This window comes from Notolepis coatsorum, assembly GCF_963971535.1.
Source record: "Notolepis coatsorum genome assembly, chromosome: 1".
NCBI classification, from domain to species: Eukaryota; Metazoa; Chordata; class Actinopteri; order Aulopiformes; family Paralepididae; genus Notolepis; species Notolepis coatsorum.
In genome coordinates this window covers 60,034,254-60,061,753 of record NC_140165.1, presented here as the reverse complement: position 1 = coordinate 60,061,753, position 27,500 = coordinate 60,034,254, and the positions used below count along the sequence as shown (strand labels likewise).

Below are 27,500 nucleotides of genomic sequence, written 5' to 3'. Positions count from 1 at the left end.
ATATACAGTATGTTGTGAAGGATCAGATTAAACCGAATATATATATTTATTTATGGATATATATTTAATAGTATTTGTATATCGTTTGATATCCCTTGTATATTCCTTGTACATATACACGGAATATCCCTTTATTCTACTACAGCCCATAATAGTTCATTCTCTTATTGGACAAAAGGACCAGGCGCCAAAGGTACCGACGAGACATGCCCTTACTAGCCCCAGCTCCGCGCAGGAATACGGCTACCGAAAGCAGAGCGGCACTACTTGTCCACCGTGCATATAAATATGGCGCAAGAAATGTAGAATTCCTCTTAGTCCTTTTACCCTTCTACCCAACTAAGTAACAAGACGTGAAGCCTCACCCCACGACCACGCGTGCGGTGTAGTATGGCCGGTTTGGCCTTAGAATAGCAGTGAGACCTCGTGCGAATTAATAGCTGAATTGCCAGAGTTTGGCACCGTATTTCTATTAAGTAATAATAGTCTATTATGTATGGTGCATCGTACGGTTAGAGTTCTAAAGTGAGCAGCACCCCCATCGCTTCCTCGCGTTATCTAGAGTCTTAACCAGGTTGGGCAGACCACATGTGGTGCTTTCATCCGAGGAGTTCTAGGTGAGGACGAGTGGACCTGCACATTGGATTACCTACCCCGACGACTGCTGAGCCCTATACGGCATGGAATATCTATTTGCTTTGGTGCTTTGATTTGTGGAGCGGATAATCGCCAACACCGGTGAGTGTTGGATTTACCCCGAGAGGAGCCAAGGTGAGACGGCGCTCAGACCAGACTGAGGTCGCCTCGCTTCTTCTCCGTTGTGGACCTACAGCTACAGCTACAGCTATCGTCTACAAGAGCCCAAGTGTATTAATCTGCGGATCAAGATTCTACGGGCACTGTGTTCTGTACCTGAATTCTCCCTAGAAATCGTTGACCAGACGGGATACAGCCGACGGCTCTCCTACCCCCCCTACTGGCTTACAACCGGCGGGACTCCTTCAGTATATTATCCAGCTATAATCATTAAGTGACCATAGATATAATTCCCTAAGAGCCAGGTTGTATACTTGCTTCCTGCGTAACCAGAGATTGGACATTCAGTGTTGATTTGCATACGAGTACTCATTTGCCTTACAAGAGCATTCAATTCAAATCATAAATGTAATAAGTAACTATTATATGTACCTTTTGCTATATATTAAATATTTGACTATTACCTTTGTGTGGACCTGATTTCATATGTGGGAAAGTGTTCATCATACTTAGATATCGTGTACTGTATGGCCAGTAATTAAAGTACATAAAGCGGTAGTGGTTTAATGATACCATACTTATCAATACAGTCAGGGAATTGTACCCCTCAGTTACAATTGGTCCTTCGAGCCGGATGGTAATTAGTGTAATATTAATATAGTGGTATTAATATTGAAATGGCCTATGATGAACACTCCACGAAACGGTCCTCCTAAAGTAGAACGCCCGCAACGTAGACGACAGCCACCTCAGTACTCAGGATTACGCTGTCAGTAAACTACCTAGCCTTCTACAAACAGTAAACGCGGTAAAAGTGGAAAGTAAAATTATGTCTGACCCTATCAACCAGGATACCCCGACCACAGAGGCCCTAGTGGGTTCTAATGTAACTGACCAAGCTCACGGTGGGGACCAGGAGGGAACTGACACGACTTTACCCCCCGCCAAGACCGAAGAAGTAGTCCCCCCAGAGCTCCGGGAGGAAGACAACCCTCCAGAGGTGGAACTCTGCACGGAACAAGATGAGGAGAGCGCCGAGGAGATAGAGCTCCAGGACTCCCCAACGAGTACAGCCAGGAGCGGCTCACCTCTACAAGCGTCTTCCCCCAGCGAGGCGGAGAGGATGCTGTCACAGGCGTTCTTCGCCAGCCTGACAGCCTCTACCGAACGCGATCGACTTCAGGGTGAACGCGATCGACTTCAGGGTGAACGCGATCGACTCCAAGCACAGACGCTTAGCGAGCGCGAACAACTCCAAGCGCAGCAACGGAGCGAAGAAGAGCACATACGTCTGGAGCTGAGACGCCTTCAGACGGAAGAAAATATGGCAAGAGAACGGGCCGACGCCCAGCGCGCCGCTGACGGTGCCCAAAGAGAAGCAGATCTCACCAAGCGCGAAGCCGAGCGCGACAGACTACAAGCGCAGCTAATGGAGCAGCTGATCACCAGGGCAACACCCCCTCCCTCCACAAGGGGTTCCAGAGCCTCGTCAAGACACACGTCAAGGGCACCCTCCCCTAACCGAGCAGGCGACCTTGAACTCGACCACCAGAGAGAGTCTACACCCCCCTCCGAACTCCTTCCCCGACCGGTCCAAGTGAGACCCAGCTACAAGGAAGGAACGGCGGACACCGCGGAGAGGCTAAATAGACGACTACAGGATCTAGGTGACCTGGCAGAAGAAGAAGAGGGAGAAGAGGAGAGTCAAGCCCGACAGCAGCACATTACTCCACAGGACCAGGAGGTCCAGTACAGCCCAGGCTATACCCCGCGGCTCTGCGCTACAGACCCCCGACTCGACTCACGGGTGAGCATGACGCACGACCAGTCCCGAGGAATAGCACCTGGACCAGCGGGCCATGGTACCCTGCCAGTACCAGCCCACCGAGAGGCGTAAGAAGAGACTCGCCCAGGAGGCCTCTCTTCCAACGCTCACCGATGTGCCAGCCATCCATGGCGTCATACATTGGCACACCGACGTTTCCAGACTTCACCCATGAGAATCGAGCACAGTACACGGAGCTCCGGATGTGCTTAGAGACAATGATGGTGGATGTCGCTGATGAACGCCACAAGTATGCAATATTATTGAAGCACCTGAAAGTGCCCCGAGCGCACAACATAGCGCTGGCCTATGCAACCTCTACGACCCCATACACCGCGGCTCTAGCAGCGCTGGACCAGAGATATGGACGTATATGGGATTACGTAATACAGGAGATAAGGCATATTGACCGCCTACCCCCAGCAACAGACAATCGCTCACTAGACGACCTGTCTATAAAAGTACAATCCCTGGTAGGGATGCTGGGGGCGCAACGAGAAAAGGGTATGCACGAACTATACGCAAACTCGAACGTCGAGAGGATTTTAGAGAAGCTGCCGCCCGCCCGACAGGAGCGCTTCAGGCGGCAAAGAGACCACCGTGATCCTAACGGTCCCAAGCCATCCCTCCTAGACTTAGCCGACTTCCTGGCGAGAGAAGTCAGCAGCCTACGGCTGGATACGTTCGTGCGGAGCACACCAAGCTCCAGAGAGGGACCTAGGAGAGTAAACGATGGCCGAAGATCGGTGACTGTCATGCACCAATCAGAATCAGTACCGAGCAGCAAGAACCACAGTACCCCCTCGACGAAAGAGAAGTGGAAGATGGTGTGCCCGTACTGCGAGAAGGAACACTGGTTGTCACAATGTGACCAGTTCAAGAAGATGACCGCTGAAGAAGTAAGTCACTGGATAAAGTCCAACAGGCGCTGTTACCGATGTGCGCGCAGTCACATGGCAGCCGAGTGCCGCCTAAAGAAGAGGTGTAGTCGGTGTGACGGAGCCCATCTGGATGTCCTACACGACAGTAACAAAAGAAAGCCTGCACCATCCAACAGCACAAAGGCAAGTGTTATGTACATTGACCCCGCTAGCAGCAGCGGCGCCCAGGTGCTCTTAAAGGTGGTCCGTGTAACACTGAGTTACCACGATAAGATCATGGACACTTACGCCGTCCTTGATGACGGGTCAGAGAAGACCCTTCTCCTCGCGTCCGCTGCGGCCCAGCTGGGGCTACAGGGGAGCGAGAACCAGATGACTATTCGGACAATAAGACGAGATCTAAATACGATAAAGGGCGAGAATGTCTCCTTCACTATCGCAGCAAGCGGGCAGCCAGAGAGACGGTACAGGATTATTAATGCTTTCACCAGCCAAGAAATAGGACGCAGTACACCTACCCCATCGCCAAGCTGATGGAGAAATATGTGCACCTGCGTCAACTACCTATACCGCTCATAGACGGTGCCACCCCGACCCTGCTGATAGGCTCCGACCATGCAGACCTCATAGTCCCGATAGACCGGGTCCATACAGGACCCAGAGGTTGCCCTGCAGCAGTCGAGACCCGCCTAGGATGGACGGGTCAATCCAAGGCCCCCTCGCCAAGTCTCTTAACCGAACAGCAGCCACTAGCTGCCTCCACTCCAGAGCGACAGAAGGAGACACCACACTCCTGCAGCATGTCGAGAGGCTATGGACACTAGAGACAATGCCCTTTAAGAACGAAAAGAAAGACATTCGTTCTAAGGAAGATATCTACGCTATAGCCCTCCTCGAGCACGGGACAAAGAGAGTCAACGTCAACGGAGTGATGAGATACGCAACTCCACTCCTGAGGCGAGAGGGAATGCCCACCTTTCGTGCTACAAAAGAGGCGACGGAGCGGTATCTATTGAACACAGAGCGGCGCCTAGCCAAATACTCCGCTCAAGAAGCTGTGTACCGCGCTGAGATTAACAAATTAATCACAGCGGGACACATAAAGAAAATTGACATTAAAGAGGCCGATCAGACGACCGAATCATGGTACGTGCCGCACCACAAGGTCCACCACAACGGCAAGGATCGCATTGTGTTTAACTGCAGCTACCAGATCGGATCACAAAATCTGAATAAAGAACTCTTGGCCGGCCCAACACTCGGCCCCTCCCTACTAGGCGTGCTACTACGCTTCCGCCAGGACAAGGTGGCTATCAGCGGCGACATCAAAGGGATGTTCCTGCAGGTGAGACTAGTGGAGGAGGACAAGCCCCTGCTGCGGTTCCTATGGAGAGAGAGGATCGGAGATGAGCACCCAGCCATCTATCAATGGGAAGTCCTCCCTTTCGGAACCACATGCAGCCCATGCTGTGCTACGTTTGCACTGCAAAAGCACGTCGCAGAGGACCCAGCAGCAGATGAAGAGGTCCAACAAAGTGTGACAAATAGTTTCTACGTGGACAACTGTTTACAAAGCGTCTCGACGCCAGAAGAAGCCGAGGCTCTCCTACTCAAGCTCCGCGCCTCCCTGATCAAAGGCGGCTTTGATCTCAGGCAGTGGGCCAGCAGCGACCCGCAAGTACTGCGCCGCCTCTCCCCCGAGGACAAGGCCGCGAGCAGCGACACCTGGATGGCGACCATCCCAGGAGAAGCCCAAGAAATGACACTAGGACTAGTCTGGCGCTTCAAAACAGACTCGCTCCATTATAGACGCAAACCCCTGATCAAGGAGCAGGGAAGGTCGACGGCAATACCGACCACCAGACGGAGTGTATACAGAACACTCGCCAGACAATATGACCCGTTGGGATGTATTCTACCTTACACCACCAGGGCAAAGATGATTGTAAGAGCGCTATGGGACAAAGACCAGGGCTGGGACGATCCCATACCCGAACACCTTGCATCCACATGGAGAGAGTGGGAGACGGAACTCCGCTCACTCCCCGGTGTTAATATATGCCGCAGCTACTTCCCACCCACAGTGAGGCCAGAGACATGCAAGATCGACCTGCACGTATTCAGCGACGCCTCCGAAGTAGCCTACGGTTCGGTGGCTTACTTGCGTGCCCAAGAGGAGGGAGGAGAAATACATACTGCTTTCATCCTGGCTCGCTCAAGAATAGCCCCACGCAAGCAACAATCTATCCCGCGCCTAGAGCTCTGCGCAGCCCTAGCAGGAGCGCAGCTCGCCACATTAATCCAACGTGAACTCACCATCCCGGTGCAAAGAACAATCTTGTGGTCAGACTCCACGACCGTACTCGCATGGATCCGGTCTGATTCGTGCAGATACAAGGTCTTCGTGGGAGTCAGAGTCACCGAGATTCAAGAGTTAACAGAAGTAACCAGCTGGCGGTATGTGGACACCAAACACAACCCAGCTGACGTCATCACCCGGGGAATGTCCCTGGATGACCTCACCCGTCACAACCTCTACAGTGACGGGCCAGAGTTCCTCAAGCTCCCCGAAGAAGAGTGGCCTACACCCACCCCACGGGAGGCGAGCAAAGAGGAGGCAGAGAACAAGAAACCTATGTTCTGTGGGTTGACACACACACTCGTCCCCACAGACCCGGTTCTAGACGATTGCCTCACCCTAGAGAGTGCTCAGCTAAAGACATTTCTGTGGCACCACCCAGAGGTTCAGCCCACAACTGACATTTCAGCGGCTGACTACGAAGAAGCAGAACTCCTTCTACTACAACGAGCCCAGAGAGACTCGTTCCCCGATGAGCTAGCCTGTCTACAGGGAGCAAAGCCCGTCCCATCAGACAGCAGACTGCTTCACCTAGCCCCCGAGAGCGACGCCCATAATCTCATCAGAGTGGGTGGTCGTCTGCGGAGAGCCCCAGACCTACCGGATGACGTTAAGTACCCGATAGTCTTGAACAGCCGACACAAGGTCACAGAACTGATCATAAAGAAATACGACGAGGATGTGCACCACGCAGGGGCAGAGAGAGTCTTCGCGGAGATCAGACGTCGTTATTGGATACTGCAAGGGAGAGAAGCAGTGCGGCGCTTCCAGCGAACCTGTCTAGACTGCCGTAAGTGGCGCGCGCAGCCCAGTATACCCCGGATGGCTGACCTACCTCCCTGTCGCCTCCGACTCGGCGACAAGCCCTTTCACTCCACCAGTATGGACTGTTTCGGCCCGCTGTATATAAAGAGAGGAAGAGGAACCGAGAAGCGGTGGGGTATTGTATTCAAATGCATGACCACCAGAGCGATACACATCGAACTCCTCCCAACCATGAGCACAGACTCATTCCTTATGGCCTTCCGAAGATTCACATCACGGAAAGGAAAACCGTCTACATTGTTGTCTGATCACGGGACAAACTTCAAAGGCGGAGAAAGAGAGCTGAGAGAGAGCTTCCAAGCTATGGGCCCAGAACTTAAGACCCACCTCGCTCCATCCCAGATTGACTTCCAGTTTAATCCCCCGAACGCACCTCACTTCGGTGGAACCTGGGAACGAGAAGTACGTTCCATAAAGACAGCCCTGTACGCCGTGCTTGGGGCCCAGACTGTGGCGGAAGAAGTCCTAATGACAGTCCTCACGGAGATCGAGGGAGTATTGAACTCAAAGCCCCTCGGTTACGTCTCAAGTGATGTAGCAGATGTCGACGCAGTCACTCCCAACACCCTCTTGATGGGGCGGCTGGACCCCGCGCTACCACAGACAATGTACAGGCCTGAAGAAGCGAACGGCCGAAGAATGTGGAGGTACAGTCAAGTACTGGCTGACAAGTTTTGGAACAGCTTCCTACTCCACTACCTACCGTCTCTACAGACCCGCCAGAAGTGGGTAAAAGAGAGAGACAATTTGACAGAAGGAACAGTCGTCATGATCATCGACCAGTCACTACCCCGAGCTATGTGGCCGGCTGGCCGCGTAAGCAAAGTGATCACCGGTGCCGATGGAAAGGTCCGAGCAGCTGAAGTGCTCGTCCAAGGACGAACCTACACCCGACCCGTGGCGAGGCTAATAGAACTGCCAAGGCTCCCTGATACTATTGATGACGACCATGACCCTATGACTTTGTGAGTTGACTGACCTTACAGCGGACATTGAGTAGTGGACAGTGCGGTTAATCTGTCTCTGCTCAGCTAATTAGGTGGGACTAATTAGGGGGCGGCTGTTGTGAAGGATCAGATTAAACCGAATATATATATTTATTTATGGATATATATTTAATAGTATTTGTATATCGTTTGATATCCCTTGTATATTCCTTGTACATATACACGGAATATCCCTTTATTCTACTACAGCCCATAATAGTTCATTCTCTTATTGGACAAAAGGACCAGGCGCCAGGGACAAGCCCCTGGCGTTCAAGTTCAAAGGTACCGACGAGACATGCCCTTACTAGCCCCAGCTCCGCGCAGGAATACGGCTACCGAAAGCAGAGCGGCACTACTTGTCCACCGTGCATATAAATATGGCGCAAGAAATGTAGAATTCCTCTTAGTCCTTTTACCCTTCTACCCAACTAAGTAACAAGACGTGAAGCCTCACCCCACGACCACGCGTGCGGTGTAGTATGGCCGGTTTGGCCTTAGAATAGCAGTGAGACCTCGTGCGAATTAATAGCTGAATTGCCAGAGTTTGGCACCGTATTTCTATTAAGTAATAATAGTCTATTATGTATGGTGCATCGTACGGTTAGAGTTCTAAAGTGAGCAGCACCCCCATCGCTTCCTCGCGTTATCTAGAGTCTTAACCAGGTTGGGCAGACCACACGTGGTGCTTTCATCCGAGGAGTTCTAGGCGAGGACGAGTGGACCTGCACATTGGATTACCTACCCCGACGACTGCTGAGCCCTATACGGCATGGAATATCTATTTGCTTTGGTGCTTTGATTTGTGGAGCGGATAATCGCCAACACCGGTGAGTGTTGGATTTACCCCGAGAGGAGCCAAGGTGAGACGGCGCTCAGACCAGACTGAGGTCGCCTCGCTTCTTCTCCGTTGTGGACCTACAGCTACAGCTACAGCTATCGTCTACAAGAGAGCCCAAGTGTATTAATCTGCGGATCAAGATTCTACGGGCACTGTGTTCTGTACCTGAATTCTCCCTAGAAATCGTTGACCAGACGGGATACAGCCGACGGCTCTCCTACCCCCCCTACTGGCTTACAACCGGCGGGACCCCTTCAGTATATTATCCAGCTATAATCATTAAGTGACCATAGATATAATTCCCTAAGAGCCAGGTTGTATACTTGCTTCCTGCGTAACCAGAGATTGGACATTCAGTGTTGATTTGCATACGAGTACTCATTTGCCTTACAAGAGCATTCAATTCAAATCATAAATGTAATAAGTAACTATTATATGTACCTTTTGCTATATATTAAATATTTGACTATTACCTTTGTGTGGACCTGATTTCATATGTGGGAAAGTGTTCATCATACTTAGATATCGTGTACTGTATGGCCAGTAATTAAAGTACATAAAGCGGTAGTGGTTTAATGATACCATACTTATCAATACAGTCAGGGAATTGTACCCCTCAGTTACACAGTACATCACACAAAACATACAAACATACAAACACAAATACAAGGTATACAGATACAGATACAAACACGAGTATCCCAACAAAAGTGCAGCTTTTTTTTTCCATCAGGGACCAAAATCACAGAAAGCAACGACACTTTGGAGCTATATTTATATTTGTCTAGGTTCTTTAGTGTAACGGAGGTCCGTGAGTAATATCCACAGTCACGGTGGACGTGTGTTGTGAAGTGACTGTGGCAGTAAGCGGTACTGCGAGTTAAACTCACTTCCCCTTAAAAGACACAGACACGTTACCAAGAAGTGAATTCCCATGGTGCGGCCGACCCGGGTTCGAAACTCCCTCGGGGCATCGGAATTTAACACAACGCAGAGGAGGCAGCATGGTAGACACTGTCTAGCTTCTTTAGCAGGGAAGGGCAGCAAACATGTACATTATGTCACCGTAATCAATCCCAGATAGAGACGTGGCTTGAACCAGATTCTTTCTGGCCTTGAAAGAAAAACATTGTTTGTTTTGTGAAAATAGAAACTGAGTTACTTTTCGTAGTTTACGTTTCTTTACACGATTTTCAATGTCCATGGTATGATATTTATGATTGTGTATGAAGAAACTCTGATTGTATTGATTCCATGTGGCAAATAAAACTCTGAATCTGAATGTAAAGTCAAATGGGGCCGTTACTCACAGGAGGTTACCCTGACACTTCCTGGATGGGGCCGTTATAGGATGTTACCCTGACAGCTGCTAGATGGGGCCGTTACACCTGCTGGATGGGGCCGTTACACCTGCTGGATGGGGCCGTTACAGCTGCTAGATGGGGCCGTTACACCTCCTAGATGGGGCCGTTACACCTCCTAGATGGGGCCGTTACACCTGGTGGATGGGGCCGTTACACCTCCTAGATGGGGCCGTTACACCTGCTGGATGGGGCCGTTACACCTCCTAGATGGGGCCGTTACACCTGCTGGATGGGGCCGTTACACCTGCTGGATGGGGCCGTTACACCTCCTAGATGGGGCCGTTACACCTTCTAGATGGGGCCGTTACACCTGCTGGATGGGGCCGTTACACCTCCTAGATGGGGCCGTTACACCTCCTAGATGGGGCTGTTACACCTCCTAGATGGGGCCGTTACACCTGCTGGATGGGGCTGTTACACATCCTAGATGGGGCCGTTACACCTGCTAGATGGGGCCGTTACACCTGCTGGATGGGGCCGTTACACCTGCTGGATGGGGCCGTTACACCTGCTGGATGGGGCCGTTACACCTCCTAGATGGGGCCGTTACACCTCCTAGATGGGGCCGTTACACCTGCTGGATGGGGCTGTTACACATGCTGGATGGGGCTGTTACACCTCCTAGATGGGGCCGTTACACCTGCTGGATGGGGCCGTTACACCTCCTAGATGGGGCCGTTACACCTGCTGGATGGGGCTGTTACACCTGCTGGATGGGGCCGTTACACCTCCTAGATGGGGCCGTTACACCTGCTGGATGGGGCCGTTACACCTGCTGGATGGGGCCGTTACACCTCCTAGATGGAGCCGTTACACCTCCTAGATGGGGCCGTTACACTTGCTGGATGGGGCCGTTACACCTGCTAGATGGGGCCGTTACACCTCCTAGATGGGGCCGTTACACCTCCTAGATGGGTCCGTTACACCTGCTGGATGGGGCCGTTACACCTCCTAGATGGGGCCGTTACACCTGCTAGATGGGGCCGTTACACCTCCTAGATGGGGCCGTTACACCTCCTAGATGGGGCCGTTACACCTGCTGGATGGGGCCGTTACACCTGCTGGATGGGGCCGTTACACCTGCTGGATGGGGCCGTTACAGCTGCTAGATGGGGCCGTTACACCTCCTAGATGGGGCCGTTACACCTCCTAGATGGGGCTGTTACACTTGCTGGATGGGGCCGTTACACCTGCTAGATGGGGCTGTTACACCTCCTAGATGGGGCCGTTACAGCTGCTAGATGGGGCCGTTACACCTCCTAGATGGGGCCGTTACACCTCCTAGATGGGGCCGTTACAGCTGCTAGATGGGGCCGTTACACCTGCTAGATGGGGCTGTTACACCTCCTAGATGGGGCCGTTACAGCTGCTAGATGGGGCCGTTACAGCTGCTAGATGGGGCCGTTACACCTCCTAGATGGGGCCGTTACACCTCCTAGATGGGGCCGTTATAAGACGTCACTGTCCACAACGTCCAATTCCCACCCACCGGCTTTTCCACCCTCTAACACTGCCAATTGTGTTAGTATGACGGCCGGCATCTCCTGCGTTAGTGGTGAGTGCCTTGCCCACTGCGCCACTCAGCCGCCTAACCTTTATCCACTTCCTGAACCAGTTGAAATGAGAGTGAAATGAGCCCCCCCCCCCCCCCCCCCACACACACACACACACAGGTACCTGTTGGGGCGTTTGGTCGGTGGTTCTGACTAGGCACCACCCGGGCCGGTCGGCAGAGCGCTCCACCAGCTCCACTGTCTGACCACACTTCACACTCAGCTCCCCAGACGCCCCGGCCACGAAATCTAACAACACCACCACTAACTCACATCCTCCAGACAGCTAGAGAGAGAGAGAGAGAGAGAGAGAGAGAGAGAGAGAGAGAGAGAGAGAGAGAGAGAGAGAGAGACAGATAGAGAGAGAGAGAGAGAGGGAGAGGGAGGAGGGGAAAGAGACAATATTGTTATTGTTATCATGGAATAACTGTAGTCTCTTTACCAGCTGCAGTGTTCTGTTGTGTAGGCTGTCGTTGGTGAGAAAACTATAAAATGTCTTTACTTAAAGACACAGTCCAGGATTTGAGTTGGTTCTAATCAAGCAATCTGATTGGCTTAGAGCTCTGTGTTATTTGCGATAACATCATGGTTAGGAGTTGCTTAGGGATGCATATATACCACGTTTGATTCACAATATGGAATCAGATGATATATAAAAACTGTATAAGAACTGGGACCATGGCTGTGATGTTATTTAATAGATGCCCTCTAGTGGACAACTGCTGCACTGCAGTCTGGGGCTCTCTAACGTGTTGCATATTCAGATATTTAAGATATTAAAACTCTGTCACATGTTGCATATTCAGATATTTAAGATAAACTCTGTCACATGTTGCATATTTAGATATTTCAGCAGATAAAACTCTGTAACGTGTTGCATATTCAGATATTTAAGATATTAAAACTCTGTAAAGTGTTGCATATTCAGATATTTGAGCAGATAAAACTCTGTAACGTGTTGCATATTCAGATATTTCAGCAGATAAAACTCTGTAACATGTTGCATATTCAGATATTTGATCAAATATACTTTTGCATTTAAGTGGCTTCCCAACTTTAATATTTAGATGTACTGTATTTTTTACCTTTGACCTTTCAAGAGCTGTTTTCTCCCTGCCAGTCATTTAGCTGCGAGCCAACCACACACATTAATTATTGACACATTGGGTCCAAATATCACAATAATAAAAACAAGCTTTCTACACCTGACCCCCAAGAACCTGTACGTGCCTGCGTGTGCATACATGTGTGTGTGCCTACATGTATGTATGTGTGTATGTATGTGTTAGGATTAGGAGAGGAGAACCCAATATGCAGACCGGGAAGAGAGGAGGCAGAGACGGCAGGGTAACATGGAATATATATAGGCTTTACTGGGACGACGAAACGATACAAAACGGAACATACAATGGCTCAGCCGAGCTGACTCTAATACAAAACAACACTGAAGGACACGGGAAAACAAAGAGGAACAAAAACGGAATACATGAACTAAACAGAATACAAGAACTACTTATGTTGTGAAGGGCCAGATTAAACTGAGAATATACCTTTATTGTTTGATATACTTTGTATATTATTTATATATATACACGGAATATCCCTTTACCTGCGTTCAGACCAGAGTAATATTCGCTCTCCTATTGGACAGCGCCCCCAGGCGCCAGCGCGCAAGCCCCCAACGGCAAGTTCAAAGACAACTGCAGGCATGTCGGAACATGCCCGGAGTCAGCGTAGTAATACCAGACAAGGACTGAGGTTGGGACTAGATATTCACTTAAGTATAAATACAGCGCAAGGTGCGCACACCGTGCTTAGTCGCTTAGTTCAATTCAGTTACGTTCAGTACCTTACCCACCTTCACCACGAGTCAACGTGCAGTGAAGTGAGCAACCTTGCGTCTAACAGAGCATTGAGAACCGCGTGCGAATAGAATGGTAAAAGTGTCAGAGTTTAATGAACGTTGAGTTCGACTTAATCTAATGTGAAGTAAATAGTCGTTCATTTATTGTATATCGTGCGGCCACAGTTCTTTCGTGTGTAACTTTACCCAGCGGTTCGTCGTGTCTTTAGCTAGTGTACTTAACCAGGCTGTGTGGCCTAAATACGTCGCCCACACCCGAGGAGTCCTAGGCGGAGAACCGTTGGACATGTACACAGGAGAATCGGCGTCGGCGATTGCAGAACCATTCCTGGTTGGATTATATTGATTTGGAACGTGGTACCCGGAGAAGAGCATCGTTGATTTCCACTATCGTTTGGGATTCAACCTCGTGAGGATTACAACTCGGGCCTGCCTCGTGGACGGGGCTGGCTAGCTGTCATCAATGCTGTCGAGCATCTGGATTACAATTATTACTTTGCTGCTGATCAAGGGAGTTTACAAGGACCGACTCCTGTACCTGGAGTCTCTTTATTCCTCATTGAATCAGACGGAGTACCCGAACATTCCTCTACCCTCCAGGCCTTACACCCCGGAGGGAACCCATTGTCTCAGTCGGTACCAGTGTTGCCCTATATAGCTGCTACTATACGACAGGTGGTGTCAACTTAGACCCATCGTAGGATTCCTGCTATTCTTAGTGACTCATGCTCTTGACTGACTTTACGTATATTCTTCGCCATACAAGCACGACCCTAATTCTCATTCTGTAACCTAACGTTGCCTAATAATAATAAATTACCCTCAAATACTATTTCTGTGTCAATGCCGTGTTCTTGTGGGTGTTCACCATCTATATTTGATGTACTGTCTGGCCAGTAATTAAAGTACATAACTAGCAGTGGTTTAATCTATCACAATCTTTAATACAGTCAGGGTTTTGTAACCCCTCAGTTACAATTGGTCCTTCGAGCCGGAGGGGTATCAGTGTAATATTTAATATAATATTAATATTAACATGGCCAGCGGTGAACACTCCCCAAGCGGCTCCCCTAAGCTAGAACGCCCGCAGCGCAAACGTCAGCTACCTCCATATCTGGAGGAATTCGCTTTCGTTCTACCCCCTAGCTTATCTAAACAGACGTTAAATACGGATAAATCGGATAGTCTAAGCATGTCCAATCCTATCAACTTGGCGACCCTGCCAGTAGAGACCCCAGTGGGTTCAAACGAAACTGACTCAGCTCACGGGGGGGACCAGGTGGGACATGACGTGACTATACCTCCAGACAGCGTCACCGGGATAGACCCCGGAGCGCTCCAGGATAAAGAACGCGCTCCAGGGATAGAACCCGACACACAACCAAGAGAAGAGAACCGCGCCCAGGAGATAGACCTCGGAGCGCGCCAGGAGAACAGATCTCCAACAAGCCCTGTCAGCACCCGATCACCTCCGTCAGTGTCATCCCCCAGCGAGGCGGACCAGAGACTGGCGCAAGCCTTGATCGCCACACTGACAGCCTCCACCGAAAGAGACCGACTCCAGGGTGAGCGCGACCGGCTTCAAGCAAAGACGCTTAGTGAGCGCGAACACTCTGCCACGGAAAGAGAGCGCCTCCACGTGCAACTCCAAGCGCAAGCCCTTAGTGAGCGCGAACACTCTGCCGTGGAACGAGAGCGCCTCCGGGCGCAACAATTAAGTGAGCGCGAACACTCTGCCATGGAACGAGAGCGCCTCCAGGCTCAACAGATGAGCGAGCGCGAACAACGAGAGCGCCTCCAGGCGCAACAATTAAGCGAGCGCGAACACTCTGCAGCGGAACGAGAGCGCCTCCAGGCGCAACAATTAAGCGAGCGCGAACACTCTGCAGCGGAACGAGAGCGCCTTCACGCGCAACTCCAAGCGCAAGCCCTTAGTGAGCGCGAACACTCTGCAACTGAACGAGAGCGCCTCCAGGCGCAACAAAGGAGTGAGGACGACCGCATAAGACTGGAGGAGAGGCGCCTTCAGACGGAAGAGAACATCGGACGAGAACGCGCCAATGCACAGCGCGAAGCAGAGCGCGACCGGCTGCAGGCGCAGATGATAGAACAATTGATCGCCAGGGCGACACCCCCTCTCTCCGCACGGAGCTCCCGGAGATCATCACGACAAGGGTCTAGGGCACCTTCCCCTACCCGACAAAGCGACCCGGGACCCGGCCAACAGGAGGAACCTGTCTACGTCTCCGAGCCCCCTCCCCGACCGGTCCATACGAGACCCAGCCAACGGGAAGAACCGGCCTACGTCGCCGAGAGACTAACTAGAAGACTCCAGGACCTAGAAGAGGAAGAGGAAGAGGAGGAATATCAAGCCCACCAGCAAGAACGTACTCTGGACCAGGAGGCCCAGTACAGCCCCGACTTCAGCCCCGAGTCACTGCACTACAAACGCCCGACCCAACTCACGGGTGAGTTTGACGTACAGTCAGCACCGAGGAACAGCACCTGGGGACCCGGCCTCTGGTACCCACCAAGTACTAACCCACGACCACACGTACAGGGAGACTCGCCCAGGAGGCCTCTTCCCCTACGATCACCAATGTACCAGCCATCCATGGCATCGTACCTTGGCACACCGACGTTCCTAGACTTTACGCGCGAGGACAGAGCACAGTACACGGAATTACGCATGTGTTTGGAGACTATGATGTCCGATGTCCCCGACGAGTCGTACAAATATGCCATCCTCCTCAAGCATCTCAAGGTGCCCAGAGCGCATAACATAGCGCTGGCATATTCCAACTCAAGCACCCCATACTCCGCGGCTCTGGTGGCCCTCGACCAGCGTTATGGACGTATATGGGATTACGTGATCCAAGAAATACGGGATATCGACCGCCTCCCCCCAGCCAAAGACAATAGAGCACTGGATGACCTCTCTATCAAGGTACAATCCCTCGTGGGGATGCTGGGGTCCCAAAAGGAGAAGGGGAGATATGAACTGTATGCAAATTCTAATGTGGAGCGAATACTGGAGAAGCTCCCTCCAGCCCGCCAAGAGCGTTTTCGGCGGCAGAGAGACCACCGTGATCCCAACGGCCCAGAGCCATCCCTCCTAGACCTGGCCGCTTTCCTCGCAAGGGAAGGGAGTGGATCTAGCCCAAGAGATGGACCTCGGAGGTCCAACGATAACCGCCGGTCAGTGACCGTTATGCACCAGGCCGAGTCAGTGCCGCAGCACAAGAACCACAGCACCCCCCAGACCAAGGGGAAGTGGAAGATTGTATGCCAGTACTGTGAAAAGGAACATTGGCTGTCTCAATGTGACACCTTCAAGAAGCTGACCGCTGACGAGGTGAGTCAGTGGATCAAAGCCAACCGCCGCTGCTTCCGCTGCGCGCGCAGCCATATGGCAGCTGAGTGCCGCTTAAAGAAAAGATGCAGCAAGTGCGACGGCGCCCACTTGGAGGTCCTACACGACAGCAACAAGAAGAAACCCGTACCCCCAAGCAGCTCGAGAGTGAACGTCATGTACATAGACCCTGCGAAGAGCGGGAGCTCCCGAGTGCTCTTGAAGGTGGTCCGAGTGATCTTAAGCTACGAGGACAAGGTCATGGACACTTACGCCGTCCTAGACGATGGGTCAGAAAAGACTCTCCTCCTCGCATCCGCCGCAGCCCGGCTGGGTCTGCGGGGGAGCGAAGAAACAATGACAATCCGTACCATTAGAAGAGACCTGAAGACCATAAAGGGTGAAAATGTCTCCTTCACGATAGCAGCAGTCGGGCAGCCCGAGAAGCAGTATAGCATCACTAACGCCTTCACCAGCCACGACATAGGCCTGTCACAGTACACCTACCCCATCCCAAAGCTGATGGAGAAATACGTGCACCTACGTCAACTACCTATACCGCTCATCGACGACGCCACCCCGACCCTGCTCATAGGATCCGACCACGCACACCTCATCGTCCCAACGGACCGGGTCCACATCGGCCCAGAGGCTGTCCAGCAGCAGTCGAGACCCACCTGGGTTGGACACTATAAGGCCCCCTCTCTGGGTCTTCCAACCGACCGACAGCCACTCGCTGTCTCTACTCGAGGATAAACGAAGAAGACACCACCCTCTTACAGCACGTCGAGAGGCTATGGACATTAGACGCGATGCCCTTTAAGAATGAAAAGAAACTCGTTCGCTCAAAGGAAGACACTTATGCCATAGCCCTCCTCGAGCAGAGGACAAAGAGAGTCGAGGTCAATGGAGTGATGAGATACGCAACTCCACTCTTGAGGCGAGAGGGTATGCCCACCCTCCACGCCTCAAAAGAAGCGACAGAGCGATATCTACTGAACACAGAGCGGCGTCTAGCCAAAGACCCCACTCAAGCCACTGTGTACCGCGCTGAGATCGACAAGCTGATCACAGCGGGACACATAAAGAAAATTGACATTCAAGAGGCCGACCAGACGATCGAATCTTGGTACGTGCCCCACCACAAGGTCCACCACAACGGCAAGGATCGCATTGTATTCAACTGCAGCTACCAGATCGGACTACAGAATCTGAATAAAGAACTCTTGCCCGGCCCAACACTCGGCCCCTCTCTCCTCGGCGTACTACTACGTTTCCGCCAAGACAAGGTGGCCATCAGCGGCGACATCAAAGGGATGTTCCTGCAGGTGCGACTAGTGGAGGAGGACAAGCCCTTGCTGCGGTTCCTATGGAGAGAGAGGATCAAAGATGAGCAACCATCCATCTACCAATGGGAGGTCCTCCCCTTCGGAACCACATGCAGCCCATGCTGTGCTACGTTCGCACTGCAAAAACATGTGACAGAAGACCCTGAAGCTGACGAGGAAGTCAGACAAAGTGTAGAGAGGAGTTTCTACGTGGACAACTGTCTGCAAAGCGTCTCGACGCCAGAAGAAGCCGAAGCCCTCCTGCTCAAGCTCCGCGCCTCACTGATCAAAGGCGGCTTTGATCTCCGGCAGTGGGCCAGCAGTGACCCTCAAGTACTTCGCAGCCTCTCCCCAGAGACAAAGGCAGCAAGCAGCGAGACCTGGATGGTGACCACCCCAGGTGAAGCACAGGAAATGACATTGGGCCTAGTCTGGCGCTTCAAAACAGACTCGCTCCATTACAAATACACACCCCTGACCACGGAGCAGGGAAGGTCGACCCCTCTACCGACCACCAGACGGAGCGTATACAGAACACTCGCAAGTCAATACGACCCGCTGGGGTGTATCCTACCTTACACCACTCGGGTGAAAATGATTGTACGAGAGCTGTGGGACAAGGAACAGGGCTGGGACGACCCCATACCCGACCACCTAGCTTCCACCTGGAGAGAGTGGGAGAGAGAACTCAGCTCGCTCCAAAATGTGAACATACGCCGAAGCTACTTCCCACCCACAGTGCGGCTGGAGACGTGCCAGATGGACCTGCACGTCTTCAGCGACGCCTCAGAAGTGGCCTACGGTTCGGTGGCTTACTTGCGGGCTCGAGAGGAGGGAGGAGGAATACACACAGCCTTCATCCTGGCTCGCTCAAGGATAGCCCCCCGCAAGCAACAATCGATCCCGCGTCTAGAGCTCTGCGCAGCTCTGGTAGGCGCGCAACTCGCCACGTTAATCCAACGTGAACTCACCATCCCGGTGCAAAGAACAATTTTGTGGTCAGACTCCATGACCGTACTCACATGGATCCAGTCCGATTCTTGTAGATACAAGGTCTTCGTGGGAGTCAGAATCACAGAGATTCAAGACCTAGTAGGATCAGCGTGCTGGAGGTACATGGACACGAAACAGAACCCAGCCGATGTCATCACACGGGGGATGTCCCTAGATGACCTCACACGTCACAATATCTACAGTGACGGTCCTGAGTTCCTCAAGCTCCCGGAGGAAGAGTGGCCTACCCCCACCCCTCGGGAGGCTAGTCAAGAGGAGGCAGAGATCAAGAAATATATGTTCTGTGGGTTGACGCACACCCCAGTCCCCACTGACCCTAACATAGACGACTACCTCACCTTTGAGAGTGCGCAGCTAAAGACATTCCTGTGGCACCACCCTGAGGTTCCCCCCACTACCGACATTAACGCATCGAACTACGAAGAGGCAGAACTCCTTCTGCTACAGCGAGCCCAAAGAGACTCGTTCCCCGACGAGCTAGACTGCCTGCAGGGAACAAAGCCAATCCCGTCAGACAGCAGACTGCTCCACTTGGCCCCCGAGCGCGACACCCATGGCCTCATCAGGGTGGGTGGTCGTCTGAGACGGGCCCTGGACTTAACGGATGACGTCAAGTTTCCTATAGTCCTCAACAGCCGACACAAGGTCACCGAGCTCATCATAAAGAAATACGACGAGGATGTGCACCACGCTGGGGCAGAGAGAGTCTTCGCTGAGATCCGACGTCGCTATTGGATACTGAACGGAAGAGAAGCAGTACGTCGCTTCCAGCGGACTCGTCTAGACTGTCGCAAGTGGCGAGCACAACGCCCTCGAGTACGTCTCAAGTGATGTAGCAGATGTCGACCCAGTCACCCCCAACACTCTCTTGATGGGGCGGCTGGACCCCGCGCTTCCACAGACGGTGTACAGACCCGAAGAAGCGAACGGCCGAAGAATGTGGAGGTAGTTCAAGTTCAAGTTCTTTAATAGTTGTCATACAGAAGTACAGAATACATTCATACAAAATGCTTCTTACTGTTACGCTCCAGAGACTGTGCTAGACAAGATAGTATCAAATAACATAATATAGCATGTAATTTAGAAGAAGAAAAATGAGGTCACAGTGTTCGGTATAGACATATGTACAATGTTCTGAGTTACCATATAATATACAATACTATGCAGTGTACTAATGTACAGTACTATCTAGTGCAAAGCAGAAATGGGATGAGGTACAATTTTAGGTACAATTTACAGTAAGGTGTACGAGTTGTAGTGCAATCCTTCATCAATAAATATAAAGTGTGGGGAGTGGGTGCTACAGTGTGTTTGTTTAAAGTGGGTGTGTGCTATAAAGTGTGTGGAGTGGGTGCTACAGTGTGTTTGTTTAAAGTGAGTGTGTGCGTGTGGATGTGTGTGCTATGTGCGTTTGGTGGTTGTTGTTGTGTAGTGTTCATTCATTGTTCGTTTAGCAGCCTGATGGCCTGGGGATAGAAGCTTCTTCTGAGTCTTTCTGTGCTCGCCTTGAGACTCCGGTATCGCTTGCCTGACCGCAGCAGTTCAAAGAGGCAGTTGTTCGGGTGACTGGAGTCTTTAATGATTCTCTTAGCCTTGCCCTTGCAACGCTTGTTGTAAATGTTCTGGAGGGTGGGGAGCCCCCCTCCAATTGTGCGTTCGGCTGAACGTGTCACTCTTTGTAGTCTGCTTCGGTCTTGTGCAGTGCTATTCCCAAACCAGGAGGTGATGTTGCCGGTCAAGATGCTCTCTATTGTACATGAGTAGAAGTTCTTAAGGATCTTCTGACTGACTTGGAACTTCCTTAGGCGCCTGAGGAAGTAGAGGCGTTGTCGTGCCTTCTTCACAACACTGTCAATGTGTGTGGTCCATGTCAAGTCCTCGGATATGTAGGCTCCGAGGTACTTAAAGCTGTTGACTCTCTCAACCGGTGCCCCGTCGATGCTGAGGGGGCTGTAGTCCTTGACCCCCGACCTCCTGAAGTCCACAATCATCTCCTTTGTTTTGCTGACGTTCAGGGAGAGGCTGTTTTCCTGGCACCATCCCGCCAGGACCTTGACCTCTTCCAGGTAGGCCCTCTCGTCGTTGGCAGAGATCAGGCCCACCACCACTGTGTCGTCAGCAAATTTGATGATTGTATTGCTACTCCGCTGAGCCACACAGTCGTGTGTGTACAGGGAGTAGAGGAGGGGACTCAGAACACAGCCCTGGGGGGCCCCTATGTTGAGGGTGATGGATGAGGAGGTGCAGTTGCCTGCTCTCACCACCTGGGGTCTGCCAGTCAGGAAGTCCAAGACCCACTGGCAGAGGTCATAGCCCAAGCCCAGGTCCCTGAGCTTGGCTATGAGTATGGAGGGGACTATGGTATTGAATGCCGAGCTGTAGTCGATGAATAGCATTCTCACATAGTTCCCCTGCCTCTTGTCCAGGTGTGATGCTGCTGTGTGCAGCACATGGGCTATGGCGTCCTCCGTGGACCTGTTGGGGCGGTATGCAAATTGCAGGGGGTCCATGTTGATGGGGAGGGAGGAGCAGATGTAGCCCTTTACTAGCTTCTCAAAGCACTTCATGGCTATGGAGGTGAGAGCTACAGGGCGGTAGTCGTTGAGGCAAGCAGGCTTGGATTTTTTGGGTACAGGGATAATAGTGGACTTCTTCAGGCAGGTGGGGATGACAGCCTGTTCTAAGGACAGGTTAAATATGTCAGTGAATACTGGGGCCAGTTGGTCGGCACAGACTTTTAGGACGCGGCCGGGGATGCCGTCCGGACCTGCTGCCTTCCTGATATTCACTTTTTTAAAGGTCCGCCTCACCTCATGCTCTGTTACCCTGAACACTGCGCCTCCATCAGCAGCCGACCCCCCCCCCCCCCATTGCCGTGGCTTGTGAGCTGGTGTTGTTATTACCAGCATCAAACCTCGCATAGAAGGTATTGAGGTCATTTGCTAAGGAGATGTCACTGTTCAGTTTGAGGGAGGCGCCTTTGTAGTCTGTCATCGTTTTGAGCCCCTGCCACATAGCTCTAGAGTCAGCTTGTTCAAACTGGAGTTCAGGTACAGTCAGGTACAGTCAAGTATTGGCTGACAAGTTTTGGAACAGTTTCCTCCTCCACTACCTACCGTCTCTCCAAACCCGCCAGAAATGGGTAAAGGATAGAGACAACTTACAAGTGGACACAGTCGTTATGATCATAGACCAGTCACTACCCCGAGCTATGTGGCCGGCCGGCCGTGTAAGCAAAGTGATCACTGGTGCCGACGGAAAGGTCAGAGCGGCAGAAGTTATTGTCCAGGGGCGGACCTACACCCGACCCGTGGCAAGGCTGATAGAGTTGCCGAGGCTCCCTGACCCCCCTGATGACGATCATGACCCACTGACTTTGTAGATTGCCCTACTCCCCACAACAGACATTGAGCAGTTGACTGGACTATTAATCTGTCTTCCTTTAACTAATTAGGTGCGGACTAATTAGGAGGCGGCTGTTGTGAAGGGCCAGATTAAACTGAGAATATACCTTTATTGTTTGATATACTTTGTATATTATTTATATATATACACGGAATATCCCTTTACCTGCGTTCAGACCAGAGTAATATTCGCTCTCCTATTGGACAGAGCCCCCAGGCGCCAGCGCGCAAGCCCCCAACGGCAAGTTCAAAGACAACTGCAGGCATGTCGGAACATGCCCGGAGTCAGCGTAGTAATACCAGACAAGGACTGAGGTTGGGACTAGATATTCACTTAAGTATAAATACAGCGCAAGGTGCGCACACCGTGCTTAGTCGCTTAGTTCAATTCAGTTATGTTCAGTACCTTACCCACCTTCACCACGAGTCAACGTGCAGTGAAGTGAGCAACCTTGCGTCTAACAGAGCATTGAGAACCGCGTGCGAATAGAATGGTAAAAGTGTCAGAGTTTAATGAAGTAACGTTGAGTTCGACTTAATCTAATGTGAAGTAAATAGTCGTTCATTTATTGTATATCGTGCGGCCACAGTTCTTTCGTGTGTAACTTTACCCAGCGGTTCGTCGTGTCTTTAGCTAGTGTACTTAACCAGGCTGTGTGGCCTAAATACGTCGCCCACACCCGAGGAGTCCTAGGCGGAGAACCGTTGGACATGTACACAGGAGAATCAGCGTTGGCGATTGCAGAACCATTCCTGGTTGGATTATATTGATTTGGAACGTGGTACCCGGAGAAGAGCATCGTTGATTTCCACTATCGTTTGGGATTCAACCTCGTGAGGATTACAACTCGGGCCTGCCTCGTGGACGGGGCTGGCTAGCTGTCATCAATGCTGTCGAGCATCTGGATTACAATTATTACTTTGCTGCTGATCAAGGGAGTTTACAAGGACCGACTCCTGTACCTGGAGTCTCTTTATTCCTCATTGAATCAGACGGAGTACCCAAACATTCCTCTACCCTCCAGGCCTTACACCCCGGAGGGAACCCATTGTCTCAGTCGGTACCAGTGTTGCCCTATATAGCTGCTACTATACGACAGGTGGTGTCAACTTAGACCCATCGTAGGATTCCTGCTATTCTTAGTGACTCATGCTCTTGACTGACTTTACGTATATTCTTCGCCATACAAGCGCGACCCTAATTCTCATTCTGTAACCTAACGTTGCCTAATAATAATAAATTACCCTCAAATACTATTTCTGTGTCAATGCCGTGTTCTTGTGGGTGTTCACCATCTATATTTGATGTACTGTCTGGCCAGTAATTAAAGTACATAACTAGCAGTGGTTTAATCTATCACAATCTTTAATACAGTCAGGGTTTTGTAACCCCTCAGTTACAACTTACAACACTCAATAACATGAAGCAAGGCACGGGAGAGGAACGACGGGCAAGGGAACACGGAGGTAGGTGAGGGTAACAAGGAGGGTACTGGAGACAACTGTCAGGAGGGAGGAAATGTCCAATGTCATTCTCATAACCGGGCCAGTAAGGGCTGGCCCTGGGGATGTTACAGTACCTCCCCCTCAATGGGGGGCTTCCAAACCCCCGAGAACAACGTCCGGACACGGGTGAAGGAGGAAGCCGGGACCCCGGAACGAACCCAGGGAGAGGACCCGGAGACCTGGGGCCAGGAGCCCGAGCAAAAAAAACAGGAGGGGCATAGCAGCCAGGAGGGTGCACAGGACCGGAGAGGGGGGGTGGGGATGGGAACCGAGGCCTGGAGAGGGGAGGCAGGGAGAGAAACAGGGAGCCGGAGAGGGGAGCTGGAGCTGGGAGCAGAGGCCCGACGAGGGGGGGTGGGGATGGATGCCGAGACCCGGAGATGGGGGCTGGACTTGGGAACAGAGGCCCGACGAGGGGGGGTGGGGATGGGTGCCGAGACCCGGAGAGGGGGGCTGGACCTGGGAACGGAGGCCCGACGAGGGGGGGTGGGGATAGGTGCAGAAGCCCGGAGAGGGGAGCTGGACCCCGGAGCAGGATCCCGGACGAGAGACCCTCCAGCCGCCGGACTAGGGACTGGATCAGGAGAACCGGAACGGAGATGCGGTGGCGACAACCCCCGGAGCAGGATCCAACACAGACCACGGCGAAGACCATGGCGAAGACCACGGCGAGGACCAGGGCGCCGATCACGGCGTAGGGCTGGACCAGACAGGGAGCCAGGACCAGTCGAGGAGCCAGGATCTGACGAGAAGCCAGGACCAGTCGAGGAGCCGAGATCCGGTGTAGCAGCCGGACCAGGTGTAGAGGCTGGGCAGGACGCGGAGACCGGACCGGTCTCGGCGGCGAGGCGTGGCGTAGGATCCGGCAATAAGGAACCTGGAACGGTGACAGCCGGAGCTACGCTGACCGGAACCAGGCTGGCAGCGATGGCTGGATCAGCTGTGGAGGCCTTGTTAGCGGTACTAGCCCCGCTCACCCTCTGAGCCTTGCTAGGCCTCGGAGGTTTGCGAACTGCGGGAACTAGGCTAACCGTGGGGCCTGAACCAGCTGTAGGGACTAGGCTACCGGGCGGGACTGTACTAGCTGTGGACATCTGGTCAGCCTCACGAACTAGGCTGACCGTGAACCTGGAGCCTAGGCTAGCAGTGGGAGCTGTGCTAGCTGGGGAAGCCTGGCTAGCTGCGGAGACTAAGCTAGCATACGGGGTTGTGCTAGCTGTGGACGTCTGGTTAGCTGTAGGAGCGAAGCTAACGGGCGGAGCTGTGCTAGCTGGGGACGTCTGGTTAGCTATAGGAGCGAAGCTAACGGGCAGGGATGTGCTAGCTGTGGACGTCTGGTTAGCTATAGGAGCGAAGCTAACGGGCGGAGCTGTGCTAGCTGGTGACGTCTGGTTAGCTATAGGAGCGAAGCTAACGGGCGGAGCTGTGCTAGCTGTGGACGTCTGGTTAGCTATAGGAGTGAAGCTAACGGGCGGAGCTGTGGTCTGGTTAGCTATAGGAGCGAAGCTAATGGGCGGGGCTGTGCTAGCTGTGGACGTCAGGTTTGCCTCAGGAACTAGGCTGACCGTGAACCTGGAGCCTAGGCTAGCAGTGGGGACTGTGCTAGCTGGGGAAGCCTGGCTAGCTGCGGAGGCTAAGCTAGCAGACGGGGTTGTGCTAGCTGTGGACGTCTGGTTATCTGTAGGAGCGAAGCTAATGGGCGGAGCTGTGCTAGCTGGGGACGTCTGGTTAGCTATAGGAGCGAAGCTAATGGGCGGGGCTGTGCTAGCTGTGGACGTCTGGTTAGCTATAGGAGCGACGCTAACGGGCGGAGCTGTGCTAGCTGGGGACGTCTGGGTAGCTATAGGAGTGAAGTTAACGGGCGGAGCTGTGCTAGCTGGGGATGTCTGGTTAGCTATAGGAGTGAAGCTAACGGGCGGGGCTGTGCTAACTTTGGACGTCTGGTTAGCCGTAGGAGCGAAGCTAACGGGCGGGGCTGTGCTGGCGGTGGACATCTGGTCAGCTCTAGGCTCTAGGCTGACCGTGAACCTTATGCTAGCTGGCTGGCTAGCTACGGGGGGAAAGCTACGAAAAGGGAATACACCATGTGTAGACCCGGCGGCGTCTATTCTTATCCTAACGCATGTTTGCTTCCGCGTTCGCGTTTTGCGCTCTGATTGGCCACTGACGTACGACACGCAATTTGAAATGGATATCACAGTAGTAAGTCCTACTGTAGAACATGACATATTAGCATGACATCTGATTTATTAATGCCAATATCCTACTGTAGAACATGACATATTAGCATGACATCTGATTTATTAATGCCAATACTAAAGATTAGGGACAAACACAATTGGCACAAGTGTAAATCATGGATTAGTCACTCAATTTTAACATCTGACTTAGCTCACCTCGTCTGTCTGCTGGCTGTGGATCCTATGGTCACAAGTTCAAATCACTCTTGGTTCAAGTTTTTTATTTTTTTTCGTTTAATAAATGTATCCACTGTGGTTGGATGGTGTGTATGTATATGTATGTATTGTGCTGTATAATGACAATACATTTTAATCGAATCTCATTTTGCTCCATAGTGAAGTTCGCCGACGACACGGTGGTGGTGGGGCTGATCTCGGACAACGACGAGAAGGCCTACCGAGAGGAGGTTGAGGTACTGGAACGTTGGTGCCAGGACAACAGCCTGCTCCTGAACATTGGTAAAACCAAGGAGCTGATTGTGGATTATAGGAGAGGACAGCAGGAGACACACACACCACTGATGATTAACGGGGCTACCGTGGACAGGGTGAGCAGCTTCAAGTACCTGGGGGTCCACATCTCAGAGGATCTGACATGGTCAACACACATAGACACAGTAGTAAAGAAAGCGAAGCAGCGCCTCTACCACCTGAGACAGTTAAGGAAGTTCAGAGTATCGGGGAAGATACTCCAGTCCTTCTACTCAGGAGCTGTAGAGAGCATCTTGACCGGAAACATCACTGCCTGGTATGGGAACAGCACGGCACAGGACAAGAAGGCCCTACAGAGAGTGGTGCGCTCAGCCGAGCGTACCACGGGTATTGCGCTACCTCCCCTGCAGGCTCTATACAACAAGAGGTGCAAATCCAGAGCCTGCAGGATAATGAAAGACCCCCACCACCCCAATAACAGCCTGTTCCAGCTGCTGAGGTCAGGCAGACGCCTGCGAATCCCAGCTACTAGGACGGAGAGGCTTAGGCTAAGCTTCTTCCCCCAGGCCATCAGAGCCTTGAACAATGAACATTGAGAGACACAGAAACTGAACTATCCACACACAAGCACACACAAGCACATACACGACACGCACGCTGAGCACGCTCACACACTAGCAGCCACTTTAACACTCATGCCGCACATACGCACACTTATGGCCAGAGGAAAGGCCACTTTAAATTAGTATAACATCAGGAACAGTGTATTGCACTACTAAAGCTACCTAGCATGTCCTATATGCTCTGTAAATACTATGTACAGATACCGAGATGGCACACCATGTACCTGTTTATTGCACTGTTGTTTTTACTGGATTCTATTAATATGTTGTACCACTGTATTTTTTATTGGATTCTATTATATGTTGTACCACTGTATTGCACATCGTCGCGGGCAAGACCAGCCGCA

The 27,500-nt window shown here is 52.0% G+C and overlaps 1 protein-coding gene across 1 annotated transcript in view; it reads right to left on the bottom strand.

The window, feature by feature from the left end:
* The window catches only part of LOC311234607 (kalirin-like), a 225,865-nt gene that overhangs the window by 64,210 nt on the left and 134,155 nt on the right, over positions 1-27,500 (bottom strand). Inside the window, 1 exon segment of the mRNA XM_084321852.1 lies at positions 11,515-11,676. Within this exon segment, the coding sequence (XP_084177978.1) occupies positions 11,515-11,676 (162 nt within the window).